The 26,647-nt window shown below is 44.5% G+C and overlaps 1 protein-coding gene across 3 annotated transcripts in view; it reads right to left on the reverse strand.

Moving 5' to 3' along the window:
* The window catches only part of ARHGAP6 (Rho GTPase activating protein 6), an 866,594-nt gene that overhangs the window by 124,982 nt on the left and 714,965 nt on the right, over positions 1-26,647 (reverse strand). For all 3 annotated transcript variants that reach the window (XM_069204992.1, XM_069204993.1, XM_069204994.1), the window contains exon 9: positions 5,021-5,200. In XM_069204992.1, coding sequence (XP_069061093.1) covers positions 5,021-5,200 — 180 coding nt within the window. The remainder of the gene's footprint in view (positions 1-5,020; positions 5,201-26,647) is intronic.

Here is a 26,647-nt window from a genome sequence, read left to right on the forward strand (position 1 = left end):
AGATGTTTCATTGGAGTGTTTGCCTTATTGTTTATAGAACATTTTGCATCTCCTGGAAGACAACGTGTAGGGAAAACGAAGATTCCTTGTGTACTGCTTTACGCTAGAAACGGCATTATGTGACTTGCAAACATGCACGCACTAAAGAGTGTGGGAACACTGAAATTCCTTGGCGGCATTTCCGCGGTAACTGCTGACAGACATCTCTTTCCGCCCAACTGCCTTAAAGTTAAGTGCAGTGGGGGTTATTTCTTGTGAGTGGATTGGAACAAAGTGACCCATACCCAAATTCACAAACTTGTCTACTTTTCAGGAACGTTCTGGTTTTATTAAGAACACAAATGTTACAGTGTTTTCTCAAGACAAATGAAAAATGGCGATTGTGAAAAAAATACAACATACAGGGAGTGCAGAATTATTAGGCAAGTTGTATTTTTGAGGATTAATTTTATTATTGAACAACAACCATGTTCTCAATGAACCCAAAAAACTCATTAATATCAAAGCTGAATATATTTGGAAGTAGTTTTTAGTTTGTTTTTAGTTTTAGCTATGTTAGGGGGATATCTGTGTGTGCAGGTGACTATTACTGTGCATAATTATTAGGCAACTTAACAAAAAAAAATATATACCCATTTCAATTATTTATTATTACCAGTGAAACCAATATAACATCTCAACATTCACAAATATACATTTCTGACATTCAAAAACAAAACAAAAACAAATCAGTGACCAATATAGCCACCTGTCTTTGCAAGGACACTCAAAAGCCTGCCATCCATGGATTCTGTCAGTGTTTTGATCTGTTCACCATCAACATTGCGTGCAGCAGCAACCACAGCCTCCCAGACACTGTTCAGAGAGGTGTACTGTTTTCCCTCCTTGTAAATCTCACATTTGATGATGGACCACAGGTTCTCAATGGGGTTCAGATCAGGTGAACAAGGAGGCCATGTCATTAGATTTCCTTCTTTTATACCCTTTCTTGCCAGCCACGCTGTGGAGTACTTGGACGCGTGTGATGGAGCATTGTCCTGCATGAAAATCATGTTTTTCTTGAAGGAAGCAGACTTCTTCCTGTACCACTGCTTGAAGAAGGTGTCTTCCAGGAACTGGCAGTAGGACTGGGAGTTGAGCTTGACTCCATCCTCAACCCGAAAAGGCCCCACAAGTTCATCTTTGATGATACCAGCCCAAACCAGTACTCCACCTCCACCTTGCTGGCGTCTGAGTCGGACTGGAGCTCTCTGCCCTTTACCAATCCAGCCACGGGCCCATCCATCTGGCCCATCAAGATTCACTCTCATTTCATCAGTCCATAAAACCTTAGAAAAATCAGTCTTGAGAAATTTCTTGGCCCAGTCTTGACGTTTCAGCTTGTGTGTCTTGTTCAGTGGTGGTCGTCTTTCAGCCTTTCTTACCTTGGCCATGTCTCTGAGTATTGCACACCTTGTGCTTTTGGGCACTCCAGTGATGTTGCAGCTCTGAAATATGGCCAAACTGGTGGCAAGTGGCATCGTGGCAGCTGCACGCTTGACTTTTCTCAGTTCATGGGCAGTTATTTTGCGCCTTGGTTTTTCCACACGCTTCTTGCGACCCTGTTGACTATTTTGAATGAAACGCTTGATTGTTCGATGATCACGCTTCAGAAGCTTTGCAATTTTAAGAGTGCTGCATCCCTCTGCAAGATATCTCACTATTTTTGACTTTTCTGAGCCTGTCAAGTCCTTCTTTTGACCCATTTTGCCAAAGGAAAGGAAGTTGCCTAATAATTATGCACACCTGATATAGGGTGTTGATGTCATTAGACCACACCCCTTCTCATTACAGAGATGCACATCACCTAATATGCTTAATTGGTAGTAGGCTTTCGAGCCTATACAGCTTGGAGTAAGACAACATGCATAAAGAGGATGATGTGGTCAAAATACTCATTTGCCTAATAATTCTGCACTCCCTGTATTCCCTGGATGTAGGTGTCCTGCGATGTATTTGCATAAAGAAAGCATAGTAATCACATGTCCATGTAGTCAAAAGAGACAGGAAAACATCCAGACAGAATACTTTCTAAAGGTGTTTTTGAAAAAATATTGGTACAGTAGCAGATATCTTAAAGTGTTTTTTCGAAACATATTTTTATCTTGTGTAATTTAGAAGAACTATTTTTTTGAGAAACTTAAACGCAAACCCTTCCTAAACTATATTCGTAATGATAAGTATCTAGCTTTTCTACATGTATTCAATGGCCCTGACTAAATTGTAAGCATGTTTCTCTCATAAACAAAACAGAGGCACCGGTAAGCTTCGACAAAAAAATTATTTGCGAGAAATATATCTTTTAACTCAAATATGTCTATTTGGAAACATCATACAAAACAGATTTTGGAACTATAAATCGCCTGTTGGTATGTTTCATCATTAACATATTTTAGAAAAAAATCATTTTCTTTATATTTATCAAATGTCTTAGACTATGAGTACAGGTCACTAGACTTGTGAGAAGAAGTATAGGTTACAGTTATATCTTAGCAACCCAGATTGCTAAATTATTTCACTCATTGATGTGCACAAATATGTGAGGTAATATCTCATCATTTTCTGCATATACTAACATAAAACAAAAAATGTGCTTACAGTGAAGATTTGGCTTGAAGCTCCTTATATGAAAAAAATTGGATTGTCAGTGATAAAAAGGACTCAAGTAATGATTTATTTTGGAGGTGTGACAGCTGTGAATAGAGTAGGAGCTTAGAAAAAAACAACGTGGCTGTCGTTTTGGTAACAATAAAACAGGTTTAAACCTAAGTTTAGGGGACTGGGGAGGAAGACAATGTCGATACAAAAAAAATATATGGCAGCAAAACAGCGTTATATGTCCAATATTTACCTACCAACTGGGGAAAAAATAGGTTTTACATGAATTGTTGCCTATGTATATGGCATATTCACATGCACCTTGCTGTTTATTCAATGTTTACATTTTGCGCCTTACAATTTCATCCTTTATCAAGTATTAGGAATGCAGATTTAGTTGGAAGTGATCGAGTGAGAAAATGTGAAGTTAAAATCATCTCACATTTCCAAGCCAAAGACAGAAGAACTACCCTTCATGTTAGACAGATTTTATTGATTTTGACACAAGATATACTGATTACTCAGCTTACAAGCAACATAGAAATGAAGATAGTATACATAACTCTACAGCACCACATTACAGGCTCAGTCCTCAGACAGCAGTATTGATAATACATATGTTCTACCAAAAATGAAGATACCATGATTTCACATGTGTCAGGAACAACAGCACTAACAGCAAATGCCTCGGGCTTCAGGGAAACAGCATCAGCAATGAAGGCTCCCAACTAGGCTTGAATACCAAAGAATACATCAATTTTAAATACATTATTGGAAAGATCTATCTTTTTTCACTATTAGCAACTGCTTTCTATTCTCTTAAAAAATACATATTTTCACCTCAAATACTAGCTTTTCATTTCTGCTAAGTTGCTTTTTCATTTAATACTACGCGTGACATTTTCTGGAAATATACACATTTTACTTCCATCCGCCAGTTGTCAATTTTTGGCAATAAACTTACTTCCTTTGAACAGCACTGTGTTTTTATTCATCAAGTAATAATAAATACAACTTACTGTCACAGGCAGATTCTGCCTCAACAACCCATGAATACCAGCAGTAAGTGAAGGGTGGGCTAGAGATGCCAGTCAGAAGCCAAGGAGGATCATAATACAACAGAGATGGCCATCATTATGCCACAGCTTATACTGTGCCCAGGATCGTCACAATTACGCGTGGGGTAAGCATTGCTAACCTAGGATGCCCAAAGTATGTCAAGGCCACCTCTACGGCAGGCAGCTATCAATATTCTAAGGATACACCCTAGGTGCATGTGCCACCAGCTATGTTACTGGTAGCCGTCACAATGCGGCAAAAATGTGCCGGGACAGGAAAACACTACTCCAACAGATGTCAGTAAAGCAAACCTTACAGACCTGTGAGCAAACTCGCACCATGCATGCAGAAACATGTGGACACGTGTGATGTGGACAGACACACTCTACAGCACATACGCATCCAATTCACATTTTTATAGGCAGTTAAGACGTACTTTATTGCAAACTAGAAACCCTAATGGTGGCTCTGCAGTGCATTCTTTAGCCACAAGCACCACCAAGGGTTATTCGCTTCCAGGCCAACCTGGGATGGGAAAGAAGCCCGCTGAGCCCCCTGAAGACCATGTGATCTAGTGTGGCGCTAAGCCTTCTCTCGGGGGACAAGAGACGATGAGTGCTGTACCAGGAATGACGTGAGCAGCCTCACCCAGACAGACCAGGACGACAGGGGACGTCAGGTTCTGCTGGGTGGCTGTGGACATGCAGGGACTGTCAGTGGTAAGGGACAAGTATGCGCAGCAACGACTGCTGAATGATTACAGGCCCACCCAAACTCACAGCAACTCCTCTTACCCAGTCAGCTCCCGTCAGAGTTCAGCTCCTTCCTGCCAGGAGTCCTGGCTACGCTGCAGAAATGGCAGAGGGCGACTGCTCACAGCTATTCCACAGACACCACCTGCCCAACCGCGGGAGCCTTGGGCAGGGAGAAGGGGAAGGCGGGAGCGTCTACGTGCATGCGAAATTGTGAGTGTTTGCATCTCGTGCACTCAGACCACCAGAAAGGCATCTCTTGCTTACTTCCAGGCCCGTTTCAACTGCAGTTTAAAAGTACAAAACTTGCTCGCCAGGTTGCCTGCTTATTCTTCCTTCCATTGTATCGCTACTAACGAAGCTTAGGGGCCTGTGATATGCTACATTTATATAAGGAGAACGAATTTTTTCCTACATTGCTATAATAAAAATGTGTACTGAATTGTTATTGCGAAAAAAACACCTCACAGGTGCTAACTATTTAAACAAGACAAAATGAACGTATCTAAAACCAGAACACTGAAAAAATGTGCGAAAACTTAAAATGTAAATCTAGAAATACCTTCACTTACCATAAATAGCGTTTCGTAGTTTTCTATCATCTTCTGTACAACTGCAATGATGATGGTGCTCTCTTCAGCGCGGGCCGTGCTCTGAACGGAGAACTCCTTGTCAGAAGACTTCTGTTTATGTAACAGGTTCGGTCCAAATATCGTGGCGAGGTTCAGAGACGTCATTTTGTTCCCAGTAATCTAAAATAAAATAAATGTGTTCAGGGAAGAGCATAAGCATGTTTCCGCTTCACCGACTTGACGAAATGTCCCCGACAAAGTAGAACATCTGAGAAAGCATAACTACCAAACAGAGTCTCAGGACCCCAAGGCTCACAATCACCAGACGTCACAGCACGCTCTGGTAAACGAGCAGGGCCGGCGTTAGTGCTGGTGGCGCCAGGTGCAACAATCTTTTTTTGCGCGCGCACGCACACACACACACACACACACACACACACACACCTGTGCAAATCAGTCATAGGAAACGTTACATAAAGCAATGCGGATTACAAGTTGTAGGAATTGCATGTCGTCCATACTAGTAGTCCGCATATTTTGAAAGTGTTTGACCTGAAGAAGCTCAAACTCAGGATTTAAAACGTACCTCGGTGGGTAGGGTTGTCTTTACTACTAAGAATGTATTTGTACCTAAATGAACCCGAACCCTTTTACGCAACATTAGTATAATGAGAGGGGGCAGGAACACAATGTTCTAACTAATTCCGTGCAGTCTGCAAGCAGCTCTTTAATGACAGTTTAATAAAATACAAGTAACAACATGTATCTGTGACAAAAGCAGTAACCCACTGAACTATCCACATGAAATACAGTTCTGTGAACTGCATGATACACATTCTTTGCAGCAGAATATTAGCCCTCTGTGTACTTTATGAGTCAATCTACCACCAAACAAAACACTGCTCTCTTTCCAGTAAGAACATAAATCACCAATGTTATCTTGACTTGTTTTTATTGTTGCCTGAAAACTGCCGGACATAAGCAAAGCTCTGAAGCAGAAGTGAAGTGAAGCTGAAATACGCCCCCCCCCCACCCCCTTCAAGGCCAGCGCCATGTGCAGCTGTACCAATCGTACCACCCTAAAGCCAGCCTTGTCAATGATGACTAAGAAATTCTATTCCATTCTTTAGGAAAACACTTGACAAGGAGGCAATGTGCACTTACCCAGTGGTTTAAAAACTTAAACGAGAAAAGGAGAATGCGTTCATTGTTTAATAGTTATGAAAATGGATGCTGTCATTCAGATTTGAAAGAAACAAAACAATTTAACCACACCGGACAAAAAGCTGCATTTTTGGCATACACAGAAATACACAGTTTTTCACTACATCCGTATGGATCTGGCTTCCAGTAGTGCCACAGCAATATTCATGAAGTCCATGTCAGTACATTTTCAAGAGCAGGTTCGATCAGCATACGCTGTGTACAACGCTACACGAGGGGAGGCATGGCACCATCACTGCCGGGTGAGCCTTGTTTTGCATGCTGCTGTCACACCACACATTCAGCAGTGGATTCTACGACAGTCAGAAGGAGTGCAACGTTACTGTCAACTCTGGCAGTGCACTCTCCTGCGCTCTACTTACTATCAGAACTGTAGAGTAGATATTGTAACAGGTCAACACACTGAATGACCTCTCTCCCCAAAATACATTACTTTAAAAAAAAAAAAAAGAAATGTATTACTTTTATGTCTGTAAAAGCTTGTCATGTCAGTACTCCAAATGTGACCTACATTAGCTTTCACAATTTCTAGGCGAACTGGAAGTAGTTTAGACAAGGAAGACTTACATCCAAGGTAAGCCGACGCGGTACACAGCCTGGGTGGCAGCACCAGGAGGGTCCTTGTGGACATTTGCTTTATTATGCCATCTACTAGGCCTTACATGGACTGGACAGCAAAAGGGGAAAAAACCCTGAAGAATAGATCACCACCTCTGTTCTTTGAGGGCCACCGAGCAGAAAGAAGGAATAGTTGTAATCTATACTTGGTTTCCAATAATGGTTCAAGGCTCAAGGATTAGAGAAAATTTAGGTTGAGTCATTATTTTTGAGTCTAAGGGGCAGGGCGTCAATGATTATTTGCTGTTACTGGTTCAGGAAGAAAATGAGGTTTTAGGTAAACACCTAACAGCAATAAAAGAGTTAGGAAAGTATTTTGCAGTCAACACAACTTGTAAACAGACAAATCGACATTTGAACCAAAGCTGTAACTGTATCTAGTACAAATTGCTGCATCCTACATTTAGAAAATATTATATAGTGCAGCTTCCTATTCAAATAGAAAAAGCTGTGGCAAGAGGAGCAACATTCACAATAGCGGACATATCCTACGGTTTAAAGCCACCAGAATAAGAATGAAAAATGTAAGGGGTCAACAATCATTCCTCTCAGTTGCAGCAAACCGATTCTCCTCAAGTAGCCGCTCTGCCAAGAACTGCCTCCTTATGCAAGTGGTGGCATTTTACTAGGGGCGGCCCTAAGTTTCATACATATCTTTCAAGATTCCATTTGGACTGAAAGCAAAATAATAGATTATGGTGTCACTGTTACAGGTAACAGATATTTGTGTTTAAAATAACTGCTGCCACTAGATATCCCCTTGGCCGTGACGTGGCCCAAGAATATGATTACAAAATACGATTCATTTTAGTACAGGGCCCCATAAGTCGAATGCGACAAATCCAATTGCCACATATGAGACAATTAAAGGAGCATTATTTCCAATGTAGTTGCTTTTGGGATCCCTGTGAGAAAGAGGGCCTCGCTTAGATCCAGGGGTGGCTCCTCCATTAGGGCGGAAGAGAGTCAACTCCCCACCAGCAGCAGAAGCTGTACAACGTTCAGGAAGGGATAATAAGCTATGTTTATTACCCCTTTGTTGTGAAAGGGGTAGAGCATCTGGGATGAGGAGCAGTGAGGGGGAGTGCAAAGCACTCTCCTTGACTGCGCTTGTATGTTTCGGGCCGGCCAAACACACATGCGCAGTAGACTCTTTCCAGCCCAGCAACACAGTTGCCGGGCTGAAGAGAGCCTGCACAGGCCCCTAGACTGTCTGGGAGTGCACCCACCCAGCTCCTTATGAGCGAAGCGACCCGCAACTGCTTAGATCTTGGCAGATGACATACTCTGTCACAAACCTAACTGATATCACGTCCGCGGTATGACAAGTGCATGATGTGCTATGGCACTTGTAATACGGCTGGTGCAAGCACCCCATATGCCAAGATCGAAATAAGTCACAGAGTTTCAGACCCTCACAACTAAGTGAGAGGAGAGTCTGTGAAAGAGACGGGCTGGAGCCTCTGTGAATGCTGAGGAGTCAACATTAGAGAGCAAATGAAAGTCTGTTTCAGAACAGGAATGAAAGACGGATGAACATGATCACGACTTACATCACATGGAAGCCCTTATTTCACCTGAACACCGTGTACTTAAAATTCATCTGTGAGTGAGAAGATCTTTTCCAATACTTTTCATTTTTCCCAGAATGTATGTTTTTGTGTTTTATTGCTCACTGGCTGTAAACATGCACATTAAGGGCACAGCACAAATGCAGGCTTCCTGAATGAAACTGCAAGAAAATGCCCTTAAACAATACAAAGCAGGGCACTAATTGTTCTCAATGAAACATTAACTTTTTTTGCATGTCAAGGAGTATGCTATTACTGCCGCCATATCACAGATAATTGATTGCCTTAGAATAGTGAATCTGCAAAGAACTGTTAGTGCATTTATTTAGATGTACTGAATTTGGCTAACAAATACAATTTAGAAAGACTTAAAATGCTGGCTGGGTTAATACTCATATGGATTGGAAGGCTATATATAGTTAAAATGCTCGTTCTTCTCTCGAAATTGGCCGTTCTCTTTGCACCAGTCCGTTTACTCACCCTTAGGGAAAAACGTTTCCGAACAATTTCAACCAGAAGAATAAATTGCTTAGGATGAAATTGAAAACACTTAGAAGAAAGGTGGGTAAAGGAGGCTGGTAACTCCAATATTTATTGATACACTGTTGGGCCCTTACGACAAAAAAAAAAAAAAAAAAAAAAATGAAAAATGTGTATGATTAGGTCAGAAAACCGCCCCTCAAAGATATAGAAAAACATCTGTTCTGAGATGACACCTAGAGTTGAGACAATGACGTTTATTTGCGTCCACAGTTTATTTATTTTTTAAGTTTATTTGGCCAGATCCTCACTTGGGTAGGACTTCAGTCGGGTGGGCCGCAAGGGCGTAACGAAACGTTGGTGGTTGCCTGCACATAACATCGAGGTGGTCCCCCCCACTTTGGACTCACTCAGGCCAGGTGCTGTGCTAAGGGGGCCCCTGGAGCTTGCCCATCCCCCGCACTGCGGTGGCTGCGAGGTCCTTTGTTACGCCACTGGCGGTTCTAGTACTTTACAACATTCCTACAGATAGAATAAACAACACTAGAGAGCTATTTAACGATATCACATTCAAGCAGGAGATCGGAGAGAGGTGCCCCTACTTTCTTTACATTATTGTTAACAATAGAATACCGTCTAACCTCCGTTAGACCAAATAACAATAGCTAGGATTCCCGCTAAAGTAGGACTAAACAAACGGCAGCTTATACAAATACTGTCCTCTAATCCAATCCTTACAGTAATAGAAAAGCATGCCAGAGTACCAGGTTACCCCTAAACAAAGGCAAAAATGAAACATAAATAACCTCTGCTAGAGTTTGCCGGTAATGGGAAAAATCCAGAGTAAAATATTTTGTATCTATTTTAAAACAAGATTATCTGATTATATAACATACAATGAAGAAAACTCTAAAACCAATCAAACTATGTCAGTTATTATCCAGTGGGACAGCCTTGTAATGGTTAAAATAATTACTCACTACCTATCAGTTTCTACATTAGTATGTCTGGAGAATATATTTTAGATGAATTATTTAAGAAAGCAAAAGAATAAGAATATCTTTATAGTAATTAAGGGTTCCAAAATACTGAGGGGACTCTTATGACTAGATTTCAACAGATCTAAAAAGCTTATTTGCTGAGGCAGGGACACAAATTGCTTACACACACCACAGACCACCTCTATGGATCACGATTGGACAGAATCTGATCCACCTTCTAAATCTAATATAAGCTATCACAATGAAACTTACCAAAATGGAACACTTCTCACAAATCATAAGTAGCACCATCTTATCTATATGCTCAGTAAGCACTGCATCACTCCACACTTTACCCATTCTGGCACAATCAACAGAAAGATACAAGGAAAAGTCACTACTGCAGCTGGAGAGACGGGGCAGAAAGGCCCACAGAGGGAGCAGAAGCCCTGCTCTCCTTAAAGCAAACCAAAGTGAAATCAGCTTCCTCCCTGAACAGGCAAGAACCATTACAGGGCTTTATCCATTCAAGGAGGACCAGATGTCGCTTGAGAACGCAGTCAATCACACCCACGCATGGTGACGAATGACAACACCGGTGCCTATGACCGGCCCAGTGGAATCGGTGGTGTCCAAGACACAATAAATTATGGACTTGGCAGCATCATAATCATCTTGGATCACATGAGAAAGTAGAGGGCAGAGGCGTTTGGCACAACTGGGAGGACGTGTGCCACTGAATACCAAAGAGCATATGAGTATCCTCCCAACAAACAGCTGACATTAACAGATTAGAGAGCCACACTGATAGAAGATAAAACAAGTTTGTCAAACATTTTAACTCATTTAGACTACCTAGAGGGGGAGTGATTGGCTATGTTTTGGGATTAGAGCAGCTGATGGAAGCCTGCACCACCAAGCTTTCTGGCAAAGGGTACTGTGAAAGAAAAGCAGGGTCACTAGTAGCATGGCACCTGTCAATTTGCCTATTGACTGGGAGGGGGTAGAGAGCAAGGAATAAGGTATCCATCAGTGCCTTGTTAAAGGGAAGGAGGAGCTTGTAAGAAATTTGTCCGTCTGGAGGACTTCCATCAAGACAGTTTTCACATCCAAGGGCGCTAGATCTCAAATACTTCTGCCACCCTACATACTGCCATGGTGTAGGAAGCAGATTCCTTTGCAGCTGGGCTAGGTGGAGAAAAGAGACCCAGAGAGGTATTGAGTTCACTAGCCTCCTGTAAATACTCATACCACTTGTCATCTTGGTAAAGCTGAGAAAACTCATCCCCCAGGCCTTAATTATTATCAGAGTCAGTCCCAAAGAGGGAAACGAAAAAAGTTGTCTAGGTTGTAACCCAAGATGGGGGAAGGTGCACCTTATGCAAGTTGTTGTCCCAGTGCCAAGTTGAAAAGGGCAATAGGCCGCATCTTTAGGCAGCAAAGTCAGCACTGGCATTGATGTGCCCAGGTCCGGTGTGGGCTGTGGGCTGGCAGCAGAGTTCAAATATGAGTTGGAGGCAAAGTAAGAGTGGGGGTTCAGCTGATCCTGAGGGCGAGTATGCCGGCAGTCTCCCTGGAGGAAGGCCCTGCGACTCCTTGTGGCCCCAATGGCACACCAATGGGAGTCAGCAGATATCCAAAGAGCCAGATCATGGCTGCGCAGAACTTTTTGATCTCATGACGCATGGCTGAAGGCCCTGGAATTTCGGGTTGTGCTAGAACCAGCTGCTGAATCCATTCTGAAGCCATCAGACTTCAGGAGCGAGATCGGGAAGGGTGGCACCACCCCTGCACCTGTTCAGGCAAAATGTGAGTGGTACAAAAGAGCAGATTCCTGCATCTGCTTTTTGTGGTTTTTGCACTTGCCTAAGCGCTTGGAATGTGATGAAGACCCACCTCTGGAGTAGCTATGACCACTCCGAGAACGGGACCAACAGCGAAGTTTGAATATGGAGCGGGACTTAGAACAGTCCAGATGCAGAATCCTTTTTGCTTGACAACATAGAGTTTTCCCCTGATGTCTTGGGGTTCATTGAGCAGACATTTTGAGTTATGCCTCCATCCCAGGCACCACGAGCAATCCTGATGGAGATTTGTTTGCTATAGCCCTACAGGGCTTAAATCTGCTTTTTTATGCGGTGACATTCCTTGCACACTGTGGAATTTTAGAAAAAAATAGAGGTAAATGTCTCAGAGATGAGAGGGAGTTCCAATTCTGAGTGTCAAGGTGGAAAGAAAGGAATTGATTACAGAGTACTGCAGAAGTGCCTATATATGGCCTGGACATCATTTCCGGGATGGTGTAAATGTGGAGACATAAGGCACCAAACTTTGGGTATTCAAAAATACTACTGAAAAGTTTCTGGATCCCTTCTGACATCTGGAGAATATTCAAAATGGGAGGAATCTGTAGCTATAAGTTTGTCTCAGAAACAGACCACAGGGCTAAAGACTGAACATTGAAATGGTTGACTGGATCATCAGGTTCTGCTTTTCATGTTGCAACAGCCATAAAACAAAGAACTCTACATAATCAATAGAACAGCAGGCTCAATAGATGCTGAATAGATACTAGGTAAGCTCTTACTAAGAAATACGTCAGTCCAGAATCAGAAGCATCTGAAATAGATCGCACTATAAAGGATGGAGTCCTATAAAAAACACCAAATTACATATAACCTCCCATTGTGAGATCAGGCAAAATCTATCGAGGGGGTCTGGCTTTCTGCATGTTCATTGCTACTTCCTAAGAAAGGACTAGCTGCTGATGAATAAAGTACTCAAGTTGCACGCTGACAGGCGAAGACTTTGCTCTAGCGTACAGGAAATCAAAATGCATAGTAGGAGGAGGCATATGACAGAACCATGGCTGCCCTTCTGCTAAAAGGACAAGCATCATAAATAAGGCCATCCCAGGCCACTTGGGGACCAGCAGAACCACCTCCATCCTTTCTGATAGGTTTTCTGAAGTACTCGGTAGACAAAGATGCATTGTGGAAGGTTGAAAAAAAATGAGGGAACTGAAAAACCCTGCTAGTCAACGGTAACAGGTGGCACTCTGCCTGCAATCCAGTCTTTTGGGCTAAATCAGCCATAGGAATGGAGCAAGTTGTACCCTTGACAAATGATACACTTTTGCCTTCTGGCCTGCATATATCAGGACAGTTTATCATCGATCTGTGTAAGAAACTTCTTGAGCTTACATATCATTTGTAACCGCTATAGCCAGTTCAACGATCCATTGGCTGCTGCTTTTAATTTTAATCACCTGGGCTAACATGTGACACAAGGAACGCACCTCCTGAGAAGCACTATGTTCTATGTAGACAGTTCTCCCTTTAGTCACTGGCCTCCCACAAGACAGATGCAAAATAGTAAGCCTTGACAGCGTAGTTAATAACATACATCTTTCGAGCAATGTGGGCCTTTTTTTTTTTTTCTTTCAAAATTTGATTCAAGGGTTGTTGCTTGCCTTATAGGCTTGAAGGTAAGGAGTTGGTCAGGGTAGAAGGATGAAATGCTAATGAAATGGTGGATGAAGTGATGATACAGGAAATCTAAACATGATGAGCACAATTCCTGGATTACATTTTAACACACCCCCGACAAATGTTTTAAGATTTCCATGTTTTGTATACATTTGGAAAATAATTACTAAGATAAGCTGTGCCTTTTCCCTAGCCTTCGAAGTTTCTTTGCATTTCTTTTTATTTAATTTTTTTACTGAACAAAGGTTCGTAATCGGCAAGCTCCTGCTTTCATCCTAGTTTTTGGTTTATGATAAATGTTTCTAAAAAATGTGGACCCGGTTTTACCGGCTGTAAAGAGTAGCTGGTAAAATCACATTGGGAATGGGCTACATAATGTGAGCATCTAGTGCCCACCCCTGGCAGCCAGCAACGTTCCCACCCACCGACTCCTCACATCATCCAACTGCCACAGACGCTTATCTCCTGGTCAGAGGAGGTACAAAATGCTTGTGTTAAACTCACAAAAGTAGGAATATGGTGGTTGAGTCTGTCCAATGGATGAATACATGTAGGAAGCTGCCTCTGTATACAGCATACCAAAATGATAAATAGTGTGCACAGATTCCAGGGGTTCCCCAGAGGCTTACCAGAGACTAAAGTATATAATACTAATGCTCTCTTTTGTGGTAGTGTGGTCGAGCAGTTAGCTTATCAGAGGATAGTGCAAAGCATTTTTTGTACACACAGTCAAGACATGAGGCACACACTCAATAACTAACTCCAGGCCAATTGTTTTTATATAGTAAAAATATATTTTGTTACTTTAGAAGAACTTTGTTGTGCAGTTGTCTATATGTATCAAACATATGCTTCAAATGTACCTGGTTTGGGTTTTGTAAATAAAGCAGATTACAAGTATCAATTTTCTGTTTCAAACGTTAACAGTGCAATTTTCCATAGGAGTCCATAGAGTCCTAGAGGTTAAGAAGTGTTAGCACAGAAAAACAGGTAAGTACACAACTTACGACTTCAGTCTTCGGAGGTTAGGATGTCCATAGGTCGAAGTTTAGGCTGACCCCAAAAGTGCACCACCGGCAAAAAGAGGCTGGTTGGGTGCAGAGGTCAAAGTTGGGGTCAGGTTTGCAATGGAATCCTATGGGGACTGTTGGGTGCTTGGAAAAGATCTGCTTGCAGGTAAGTACCCGCGTCTTCAGAGAGCAGACCTAGGAATTTTAGGTGAGCGCTGAGAGAGGAGGTGGGGGGCACCGGTAGGCACCAATCACACATCCTCAGCCGCACAGGGGTGGCCGGGAGCAGGGTGCAAACACAAGCCTAGTCGCCCAATGCTTTTCAATAGAGGGACCCCGGGAGTCACAAAAGATGCTGCAGGCTGGGTCCAGGGATGGTTCTGAAAAACCACAGGCTGGACAAGGAAGAGGGCTGCCTGTTGAACATCGCTGGACTGTCTGGCAGTTTTCTCGAGGGCTGCGGTGCAGGGGTACCTTTAGGTGTCGGGAATCTTTGTCAGATCCGGTCGCATTCAGGAGGGTCCTCTGGTTTCAGGCTACAGGCATCGTCGTGTTGACCAGGAGGGCTCAACCCAAGGTGGACACAAGGTCAGAATTGCCTGAGGACCTGCTCTGGACTGGTGGGCCACCTGCACACAGGCTGTGGGAGTCGGGTGCAGAGTGGGCAGGGCTCGTGGATCCGGGGCTGTTCTAGCATCCTTTTTAGGTCGAGTGCGCAAGCACTTTGACCTGTTGTAAGGTTTGTGAGCTTTTAACCACACCCACCTCATGCCCAGCACTTTCCCTCGTTTGTGGGCTTGCCTTTCAAAAATCCTTTATCATTGGTAAATGCTTTACGTTTGTCTCGCCTTCGGGAGGTGGTTTTACCGCTTGCAGACTGATCCTGTTACATGGATAATTGCACAATTGCCGATATGTTTGACCATGAGCAAACTTCTTTTTCCTTTTGTCCTTCTCCTTTGCACTCACGCTCATGGCGGCCATGATGCTTTTAATCGGGCGCGCTTATGTAAACTGCTTTACTTTTCATTTTTAGTTTATGTGGCAAAAAAAGTCTAGTTAGGAATTTACAACGCCAATAGCGCTAACTCGAGCAAATGCAAGACCCACTGCATTGCAAATGCTTGTTTGAGTTTCTTGTGGACAGGGCTGCTGTCCTCGGAAGTTCTTGGTCTTCTGCTGGGCAGGCAGTCCTCTGGGGGTTTGTAGAGAACGCTGGTCCTGCAGGATGCGTTGCCTTTTTGGTGCAGGAGTATTTGAAACTGCAGACGGGTGGTAGGGCTGGGGCCAGGTCAGTAGTTATCTGGAGGCTTTTCCTCTAAGGTCGGCTAAGCAGTTCTTCTTTCTTTTGGTAAGATAGGTTCAAGGATACCTTTAAATCCAAGATTTAGGGGCGTAACAGGGGGCAGTAGTCAATGGCTACCATCCCGGAGGGAGGCTACACCCTTCCTGTGCCCACTCCCTTTGGGGAGGGGGGCACATTCCTAGCCCTATTGATCCCTGTCCTCCAAACCAAGATGGAGGATTCTCCAGGGAGGCGGTCACTTCAGCTCTGAACACCTTAGGGGTGGTCCTAGCTGGAGCGTCACTCCTCCCCATTTTACCTAATTTTCCCACTGGAGTTGCGGCCAAAAGTAGGGCTTCGTCTGGGGGGGTGGGCATCTCCACTAGTTGGAGTGCCCTGGGGCACTGTTACAGGAGGCCTGAGCCCTTGAGGCTCACCACCAAGTGTTGCAGGTCCAGCGGGGGGGAGATGTGAAGCACTTCCACAAAAGGTGGACTTTGTTTCGGACTCCAGAGATCATAAAGGCTCTCACCCCATTGGGTCAGAAACTTGCCTTTTAGTGGCAGGCTGGCACAGACTGGTCAGCCTTACACTAAAGGCCAAAAAGGGCACTTCCCCACAGTACAGTTCTGCATAGGCAAGTAAATCAAAAGGTGGACAGGCAGCTTGGTAAGATAGGTCCAGCACCCATGCTCCCAAGTCAGCATAAATAAACTGAAGGGATGCCATTCCTCCAAAAGGCACTGTACCACGAGGCACACTTCCCCCCGCAGCAAAGCACGGACAAATGCCTGTCCTAAGGGGTTGAGTCACTCGACCTTAGGGCTGCATTCCACGATCCTGCACCACAGCAGGTGCAGTATATATAATTATTCAAGATAGGAAACCACAGTGTATGATTACTTCCCAGTGTAGGGATACTAGTTACTTGGTCCTGACAAAATGCCACTGACGCTCCAGGCACCTAAATTCTGAAGAAACTCCTGCTCCTTTATCTCGGAAGTAAAAACACAAGATGTTTCCTGCCAAACCACCTTTAGTTTAGCTGGCTGCAGGTGGAAGGCCTGCACCCCTTCACCAGCACATTTCAACCGTAAAATGACAGTAGTCTGGCCGGACAAAACACGAACACCCTTCCCCTGTATGTTTATGATCTGGGCGTACCAAATAAGAAATAGCTTCACGGATCAAGAAATTCCTTACATATATCAGAACTACTCTGGGTCTAACTACTTTGCAAGATGATTATACTTTCAACTGAAAAGGAAAACAATGAGAATGCTCAAGTTCTTGATCCCAGTCCCACTTATCCAGCTGTGGGACTGCTTCTTTGAAGAGGGTAACAATGAATTTTGGGGGTCCTCCCCTTCTTAGCCTTCGGGTATCCCCTGAACTCTCAAGTTGTTACGTCTTAGCCTGTTCTCAAAGATCTCAAGTTTCCACTGGGTGTCGATCATCTGGGATTCTAAGATCCCAACTGAGTTCTTCTGAGAAGCTACGCCTCCTTTGACTGCAACATTTTTGTGATCAACTTCTCCTAAACATGACAAATTCTGAGCAGGTTATAGCAACCTGTCTAATTGCTCTCTGAAGTTTTCGACATGCTGATTGAGTCTTGAGATTCTCTGTGCGCCTCTCGTCCTGGAGAGCCATTGTACTCTGATAAATTACTCCCAGTGAGACTGTCACCTGGTCCACTGGAACCACTCCTGCTATACTGTGGGTACCTGTAGACAAACCTGGAGAATCTGAATAATCCCAACATAGATCTTTTGTAACAGATTTACAATGATTACAGAAAAGCAAGATGGCAGCTGCCTGAGGAAGGTTGTTACTCGCCTCCACCTTTCAGTGACTCCTGCTGGAATAAGACCACCGTGGATCCATTCACGGCTATGGACTCCTGCCCCAGAATTCATCCACGCACTGGGAGATTGCCTGCTGCTGATTTGTTATGTCTAGAGGGGCCACAGGGTTTCACTAACTCTCTTTGCGCTTGCACGGCTCAGGCCCGCACGGCTGTGATGGTGCTGTTGAAGCAAGTGCAGGGATAGAAGGGCCGCGGTAGTGACGCGGCTCGTGCTGAGTTGTGCATGGAAATAGGAGCTGTCTGTCAATGTTAAAAAAAACAGGTCAGAGAACTAATTTGGGATCTAAGGGGACTGCTGAAATAGTGGGAACAGAAGTGCCTGGCTCAGGAACGTGGGCTAAGATATTTGGGAAAAGCACACAAGGCGGGGGCCCAGCAATACACAGTGAGATTCTGAATAATGGTCAGGGAGCATCGACTGCAGCAGGAGGGGGGTGCTCAGGAGAAGGGTGACCTGATCTCATTGGCCCATCTAAGGTTACAAGACCTGAGTATCGATCAGATGTCTCTGCCCTCGGTCCCCTTTCCAGACAAACTAACCTCAGAGCCATACAGTACAGGGTTCTCTATGGCTGAAGGGATGCCCTTGCCCCCGCTACAGTTGGACATACTATGAGATCAATTAAACTGGATTCTCTGGTGGTGGCTGATGAATCAACTGCCAATATGGAGGGATTGGGGGAAAAGGGGACTCACAGGACACCCAATAGCCAGCTGCCACAGCGCTAGCCTTGGATGCCCCCGAGAGGGAAAGCATCTCCGGAGATATTATCTGGCTCTTCAAGGCAAGTGGGAACACAGGAGGGTACACCCCGCATCTTTGGCTCATTTGAGTCATCCGATACACTCGGCATCCCGAATCGGGAGGACAACAACTATTCTGAAGTACCTCAGCTATAAATCAGGTTCTAGAGAACGAACCGCTGTAGCCCCCTCTCGAGAACGACCTGATCCAGAATCCATGGATAAGTTATTTTCCCTCTCAGACTGGTCTGGTGATGAGAGCCAAGATGGCAGCCAGGGTAGGTCTAGTCAGGCATGGACAAGGTGCCCTGTCTGCAGATGCCCTTAGCGATAATACTACCATGGTCAGGGAAAAGGGGTGGAAACGGCCCCCTCAAGCAAAAACGAGATCCTATTCAACATCACTATAGCTATTTGCAGTATATTATTACTAACAATATCTCTCATACTTTTATTGTGTCAAGGGGGCATCTATTACATCAGCTTTGGTGCCCCTCACTTGCATTCATCTTATGGCAGAAAATCTAAAGATCTCTGCCAAAGAGCCCCCATCGAGGGGCCCATCAGGTATTACAGTGCTGACTCGACAAGGAGGATCCAATGATGAAGCATGACACTCCTTGGGGTGTGTGAGGGCATTCAGATCATATTACTTGGATCCCCATGGCATTCGATGGGTAGCCTCTGATTCTCCTGTAGAAACAACTCCTCCCCTTTTGGGAGGAAGGGCACCTCTACAGTTTATTTATACAGCTCTGCATAGTCATTCCCCACTGAATTGGGGTTTACCTCATAATAAGCAGATGCATGTGCAGAGATACCAAGTGGTAATGGGGATTCCAGCCACCTGAATCTCCACACATGTATACACCTAACTTGTAATTCAGGCCTAACTGCTGCACATTAGAAAAGTAGGCCAACACAAAGGCAAGAGATGTGATTTCCTAGGAGGAGAGAAGAATCAATCCTTTCGCTCACTCAACATTATCTAACAAGCTGCTGGAATTATTCACACCAATTCTGGCAAATTCTAAGCCATGCTTAAATTTATTCACTCTTTTCTCTCAATTAGGACACCAGCGCAACCAAAAAGGCTTATCCACCTGTTTTGGTAAGGGAGTTACAATTCCGAAGAGAAAATATCAATGGAATTCCAAGTGATATAACTGTACAATAACTGACATATTGTTTATATAGTAACATTAATGACAGACCACTGGCGTCAATTGGCAGGGAAACATAAGTAAGTGCAGGTCTACTAAAGAGCAGTTCATCATAAAGAGCCATAGTGCACAGAAGTCAACGTTTACATTTGGTTAACTTCACTGCTTTAAATGGGTCACTATAGTTAGGGAATGAGTACCTGCACTTCTTTAATTCTAAAGGGCGAGCACCTGTTACCTGCACTTCTCAGCAGAGGTCCAATATTTTTTATAGAAGAGTACTAGAACGTTTAAGCAACCAGAGTTACTTTGAGATAGCGAGCACCCTACATTTCTATATTTTAATTTTAGGCACTCGAGGTTCAATCCCTCTTCTGAAAATTAGGTTTTTGCAGCTCAAAAGGAAAATATAACACTTTTTTTCTGAGCCAGAGGCGCTGGCCTGGAGATGACATGGTCAAGTTTGAGTCATGCTTATTTTAACTGCTGCCAGATGTGCCTGCCTTCCCAGAAAAATAGTTGAGCGGGAACACCGAAAGAGCAGCCAAAATTGAGCTTCCCTCCGTTTTATTTTTGTTAAAACGAGTTCCTCTTTCTCTAATCTAAAAAGTGACTGCGGAACGTTTTTGCCGAGGAAAAACAAACTACATCACAAAAAGAGGGCTATGTGCAGGATACGTGCCAGATCCCAATGAGCGTTTTTTTTTCCTCTCAAAGCGAGTTCCTTGATAACAATCACAAGTATTTTCATGCCCTTACAAGTTAAACTTGGATTGTGGAGTGAGGAGGTACTGCCACGTGCTTAATGAAGCAAAAAAAGCTGCCCTCTAACCAACTGAGGACACGGACAGTAACGCAACACAATTCGTATTTGTGATGAAAATATTTCGAAGAATGAATTGAGTGGAAGTACCGGGACATGTAATTTTCTTCAAACATTTTTTTAAACAAATGTTGTGGGTATTCCGTTTTGCTACTATCACACCCAAAACACCTGAAACTGCAGGGTGCGGTAATCCTAAAGTGCGGAATTACCGCAGTATTGCGTGCAGCCTTTGAAAAGCAGCAGAGACACAGTCCGTTCGGTTTGAATGTCGGCCAATCCGGATAAAAACGAATATTTCATCCACGCAATCTACCAACACAGTGATGAGCCCACCCCTCCGCTAAGTTTTGAATGGAAACTTTACATTTAGAGGGCAGGTATTTTGCAGCCCATTAAGACGCCTACGCATCTCTATTAGTCCCTCCTATCTCTGTTCCCATCTCACTGTATCTTCAATCCGCGGAATTTAATACCTTTCAGTTCCAGATTAAACGTTTTTTATCTTTTTATTAAATATTCTGTTAGACTTCAGCTTATCTTTTTTTTTTAATCAGATCTTTTTGTATCAATAGTTCTGCCTAATTTGCTAGCAGCTTCATTCAACTCCTGGCTCCTTTAGAATCTGACCTTTCTTTCTTACTAAAGGCTGCTGAACTGGAAAATGAGCTATTTAACATCAAATGTAGTACAAGCTCTGCATTTTGACAATACAGCGGCCAAACAGATCTATTGATAATCCCAGAGTCCTCCTCAGCCTGGGTACTCCTAAATGAGCACATCACCACATGGCCCTTGGTCTTACACCTCTTTATTCTTCTGCGGGCAAAAGCAAACACAACATTCTAAACATGAAATCTATTCACCACACCTTCCCACTTACATCACAGTTCTACAGTCCATCAGGAACCAAAAGGGTCCCATCACTGCAACTCACAGGACACTATATCTTCCCTCTTATTAAATAAAAAACACAATTTTATATATATAAAAAACATAGTGGCGGTCAACACTAAGTAGTTATGGTTACGTTCTACTTTCTAAATAAAAATAGTTTTTTTTTTTTTTTTAACTTGTCTACATCTTTGGCGCCCTTTGACAAATCTTCACGAAACTCTAAAAAAAATATGCCTGCCTGTCAGCAGCTGGCTGGAAAGTTTCAGGGAGATCCGCCCAGGGGAGGCTGAGATAAAAAGGGGGGGTCCCAAACACGTTTTCCCGCTAAAATTTTCCATAGGGATTTTGAACAGCGATAGCGCAAAAACTACTGGATGGAATTACACCAAATTTGGCAAAAAGGTACGCCCTGGTCCAGAAAGAGTGTTTTTTTTTGTTTTGGTGTAATTCCGTTTAGTAGTGTCTGAGAAAAATAAGGGAAAAACAAATTTGTATATCTAGGGACGCAGAGGATTCACGACCCCCTAACAATCTCATGCTGAGATCTGATTGGCTGATAAAATTTCAACAACAGACGGTGTTGCAGTGTTGGCAGTCATCTTGGGACTCGGCTTCAGCCGAGTCCCCCCAAAAAAGTAAAAGAAAATAACACGAGGGGCCAGGATATGAACACTGTGACCCCTTAGCAATGGTGGTGGGGTCCCAAAGGGACACCCTCAAGGCTAAAAAGCATTTTTTTAGGGGGATTTTACAGAGACGCAGTAGATCCGCGACTCTGGTCACAAAATCAAAAAATGCCCCTGGGTGGGCCAAGTCCCAGGGGCTTTAAAAAAAAAAAAAGAAAAAAGGGGGGGGGGAGCAGGGCAGGGGGTTCCTGGCCCCCTTCCTATGCCCCGGGTACCACCACCTGCCCAAGGCTTATTTGTAGGTATGGGGGGGAGCGCCACCCCCCCAAGGGATCTTGTAGTATGTGGGAGGGGGCTTCCTGGCCCCATCCCGCTGCCATGGGAACCACAAACTCCTTGGTGCGATCTTGTAATTAATGCAGGGAGCGAGGGCCCCCGCCATCCCATGGACCACCACCCCTAGGGCAACACTAATTGGATAGGGGGGTCTGCGTTGCCCCCACCCACCACACGGACCACCACCCGCGGGGTAAATGTGTGAAGTGCTGCAGCCAAGCCACAGCAACCACTTTGGGTTTTGACAGTGGGACCTTAGGATCTCATCCTTCCTCTCCGACAGAACTCAGAGAGTCCGCCTCCCCCCGTTCCGCTCCAAAGCCTCCAACCTCATCTGCGGCGTCCCCCAAGGATCCTCCCTCAGCCCTACGTTGTTCAACGTCTACATGGCCCCCCTCGCCAAACTGGCCCGCCAACATCATCTCAACATCATCTCAACATCATCTCCTACGCCGACGACACCCAGCTCGTCCTCTCCCTGACCAATGACCCGCTCACCGCCAAAACCAACCTCCACGAGGGACTTAAATCCATCGCCAACTGGATGAACATCAGCCGCCTGAAGCTCAACTCCGACAAGACGGAAGTCCTCATCCTCGGGCGCACTCCCTCGGCTTGGAACGACTCTTGGTGGCCCTCCGCCCTTGGTCCCCCGCCCACCCCTGCCAACCACGCAAGAAACCTCGGCTTCATCCTGGACTCCGCCCTCACCATGTCCAAACAGGTCAGCGCCGTCTCCTCCTCCTGCTTCAACACCCTTCGTATGCTCCGCAGAATCTTCAAGTGGATTCCAACAGAAACCAGAAAGACGGTGACCCAGGCCCTCGTCAGCAGCAGACTTGACTACGGCAACGCACTCTACACAGGCATCCCTACCAAAGACATCAAACGACTCCAACGGATCCAAAATGCCTCCGCCCGACTGATCCTCGACATACCCCGCCGATGCCACATCTCCCCACACCTGAGGGAACTCCACTGGCTCCCAGTAGACAAGAGGATCACTTTTAAACTCCTTACCCACGCTCACAAGGCGCTTCACAACACCGGACCCTCCTACCTCAACACCAGACTCAACTTCTACACCCCAACACGCCAACTCCGATCCGCCAACCTCGCCCTAGCCATCGTACCCCGAATCCAGCGCAAGACCTCCGGCGGCAGATCCTTCTCTTTCCTCGCCGCCAAAACCTGGAACTCTCTCCCCACTCCGCTACGCCAGACCCAGGACCTCCTCACATTCAGAAGGCTCCTCAAGACCTGGCTCTTCGACCGCTAAACAGCCTCTCCACCCCCCACCCCACCTCAGCGCCTCGAAACCCTAACGGGTACATAGCGTGCTTTATAAATACTATGATTGATTGATTGATTGATTGATTAAAAGCAGGTCCCGCTGTAAAAATTTGAAGTTTCATCTCTGTCTCTTGCACACGTGCAGGGAACAGAGATGAAATGCTTTAGCAAGAAGGGAGCTGCTGTCAAAGAAGCTCCGTGCCTGCTGTTGCAATGGCACTGTGAGGGAAGCCTTAAGGCTTCCCCAGCCAGGTATCCCGTAAGTGCTTTTTAATAAATACATTAAAAAAAAAAAAAAAAATGTTTTTTTTTTGTTTGTTTTAAAGTACGGACCACCGGGGAGCCCTTAGGGCTCCCTCTTGGCCCCACATAGCCCACAAAGAACTTAAAAAAAAAAAATAAAAAAAAAGAATCCCTCCCATAGTTTAGTGTGAAGGTCGCATCGCAGACCTTCACACTGAGCTACGGGGGTTCGAGTCCAGCTGGACTCATTTTCCTTTTTTATTTTTTAATAAAAAAAAAAAATACTTACAAAAATATTAAATAAATTGTTTTGTTAAATCTAACAAAAATATCTCATTCCAAGTATAAGAGAGATTAAAGCTTAAAAAACTCTCTCACTTTATCTGTCTCTCTTTCAATCAATTTCTCCCACTCACACACCCATTTAGACACTTACGCACCCACTCACAGACCCACTGACACCCTCTTGCAGCCACTCACAAACGCGCACACACACTGACGCACCCACTAAAACATTAATGTACGCACTCTCACACCCACACAGACAATAGGACAGCCATTCTTACCCCCAGACACACCCTCTCACACCTATTCTCACACCTAGAGAAGCTGTGGCTAACTCCCGCCTTGCTTGGTGTGCGAGCTGTGCACAGCATGGATTTGGGTTATTATGGGGTGTTGGCCACACGGTCTGGCTACAGGCCAGGACTTGCGGGCAACCTCCCCTGCGCATGGGTGAAGGACGTGCACGGTTAGGTGCTTACAGGCAGTTAACCTCTGTGGCCAAAGGCTGTGCAAGGTGGTGGTTGGATTAACATAGAGTAGTTAAAACTACTGTACGTTTAAAAAAAAAATAAACATAGAAATTCACTAAAAAACTAAAACAAAGGTTATAGGGATGTTATAGTTAGGAAATGGAATAAAAAAAATAAAAAAAACAGTAATTCACTTAAAAAAAACAAAGGTTACAGGGAGGTAATAGTTATTCTCACATTTTAAACACACAAAACCACAGAAATTCACCAGTTATAGTTAGAGTGACCTCAAGTAACTATAACCTGTGCCCTCGCCATGCACTGCTAATTAACCAACAAATTACAGCACTTATGACATCTTTGATGACATCATTGATAATATCAATGTAACATTTGCAGTAAAATGTTTGATTAAAAAAATGTGCTTGGCGGGGGTGTGAGTTATAGTTATCTTAGGGCACGAGTTCTAGTTTCTATGGTTTTGTACGTTTAAAATATGAACCTAACCATAACCTCCCAGTGATCTTTGTTTTTAAAGTGAATATATATACACACACACACACACACACACACAAACACACACTATTAGCAGTCGCCAGTAGGTAGTTATAGTTAGGACCCTGTTTCAATAGGAAAAGCATTTTTTACTTGACTAGATCTTTAGCACCGTTTGACAAATCTACAAGTTTTTGAAAAAAAAAGTGTACCGGTGATTCTTGTTTTGCATGTTAAGTTTTGGGGCGATCCGTCATGCGGAGGCCGGGAAAAAGGGGGTGGGGGGCAAAAAAAGTGTTTTCCCATGTTAATTCCCATAGGGGCTTTGAACACAACTATAGCCCGAACTGCTAAACTGAATAACACCAAATTTGGCAGAAAGTTGAATTTTTATTGGGGTCGGCTCCTGCTATAGCTGTTTGCTTTGCTTGCAGGAACATTGACAGCTCCCGCCAAGCAAATGCAAACACTCCGGTTCCAGAGGGCGGGAGCTGTCAAAGTGCTCACGTCTGCTGGAAGCAGAGGTTTCATCTCATTCCCTGCCCGCATGAAAAGATTGCTCTTGTACACAGGGAGCTGCATTTCCAGCAACTCCCTGTGTGCAATAGCAATGTCCGCTCCTGCAGGAGGCAGGGGGCTGGCTGGGACTGTGGGGGCGTGAGGCTCCCACCGCGGTCCCTATCATGCACACTGGGTGCACACTGGGTAACCAGGTGAGATGGCTGAGCCGCAAAGGATGGGGTCCCAGGGGCCACAAATCAGCCTGGCGGGGGCCGTGAAGCCCTTCTCCCCTATTCAATGAAAGCTGGGCTACCAATGGCCCCCAGTGTGTTTCCCACCAGTTTTGGTGGCACGTTCTTAAATCCAAGGAATATGAGGACATCTCCACAACACAAAGAACCACTTATGTCACAGACATACCAGGAAGACCCTAGTTGAATGGAGATTTACGTCTTTGTAGTCTCTTTGGCACCTCTAGACGAGGATTTGTGTTATTGCATATTTCTGGACATAGATACACCTGGAACAATCATATTGCCAAAATGCACACAAGGTCACTGGTGACATTTCCTTTTGCTCCATTACGCAGCTGTAGTGTAGAATATGTACTGGACATTTACTTAAGGAGGCAGTAGGAATTCCACTTGGGTAGATTTTGTGCAAAACTGTAGTCTCTCGTTGGATACAAGGGCAGGTGAGGTTGCTTTGTGGCCAAATCACTCACAAGGCTCCTGACACATCCTCTCACAGGCACAATCAGACAGTGATGCACCTACTCACAGAGCCACTTAGAGACTCACAGACCCACTCAGTCATGCACTCACGCAGACACACTGAGACCCACTTACAGACCTACTCACACAACCACTAACAGACCCACTTAGACACTCATGCACCCACTTCACAGAGCCACTCAGACTTGCACACCCACTGACTGATCCATCCAGATACTCACGCACCCACTCACAGATCCACCCAAGTACTTCTGCACCCACTTACACAGCCATGTACGCACCCATTCGCTCACAGACACATACAGCTGTCACACCCACAAACCCACTCACACAGCCACTCAGAGACCCATACAGCCACTCACACACCCACGCACCTACCTATACAGCCATTCACACACCCACTCTCAAAAGGTCACAGGTTACAGTTAGGAAATACAATTTTAAAAATTGAAATTAACTGAAAACACCAAAGTTTACGGGGACGTTATAGT

Source organism: Pleurodeles waltl, chromosome 8 (genome assembly GCF_031143425.1).
Source record: "Pleurodeles waltl isolate 20211129_DDA chromosome 8, aPleWal1.hap1.20221129, whole genome shotgun sequence".
NCBI lineage: Eukaryota > Metazoa > Chordata > Amphibia > Caudata > Salamandridae > Pleurodeles > Pleurodeles waltl.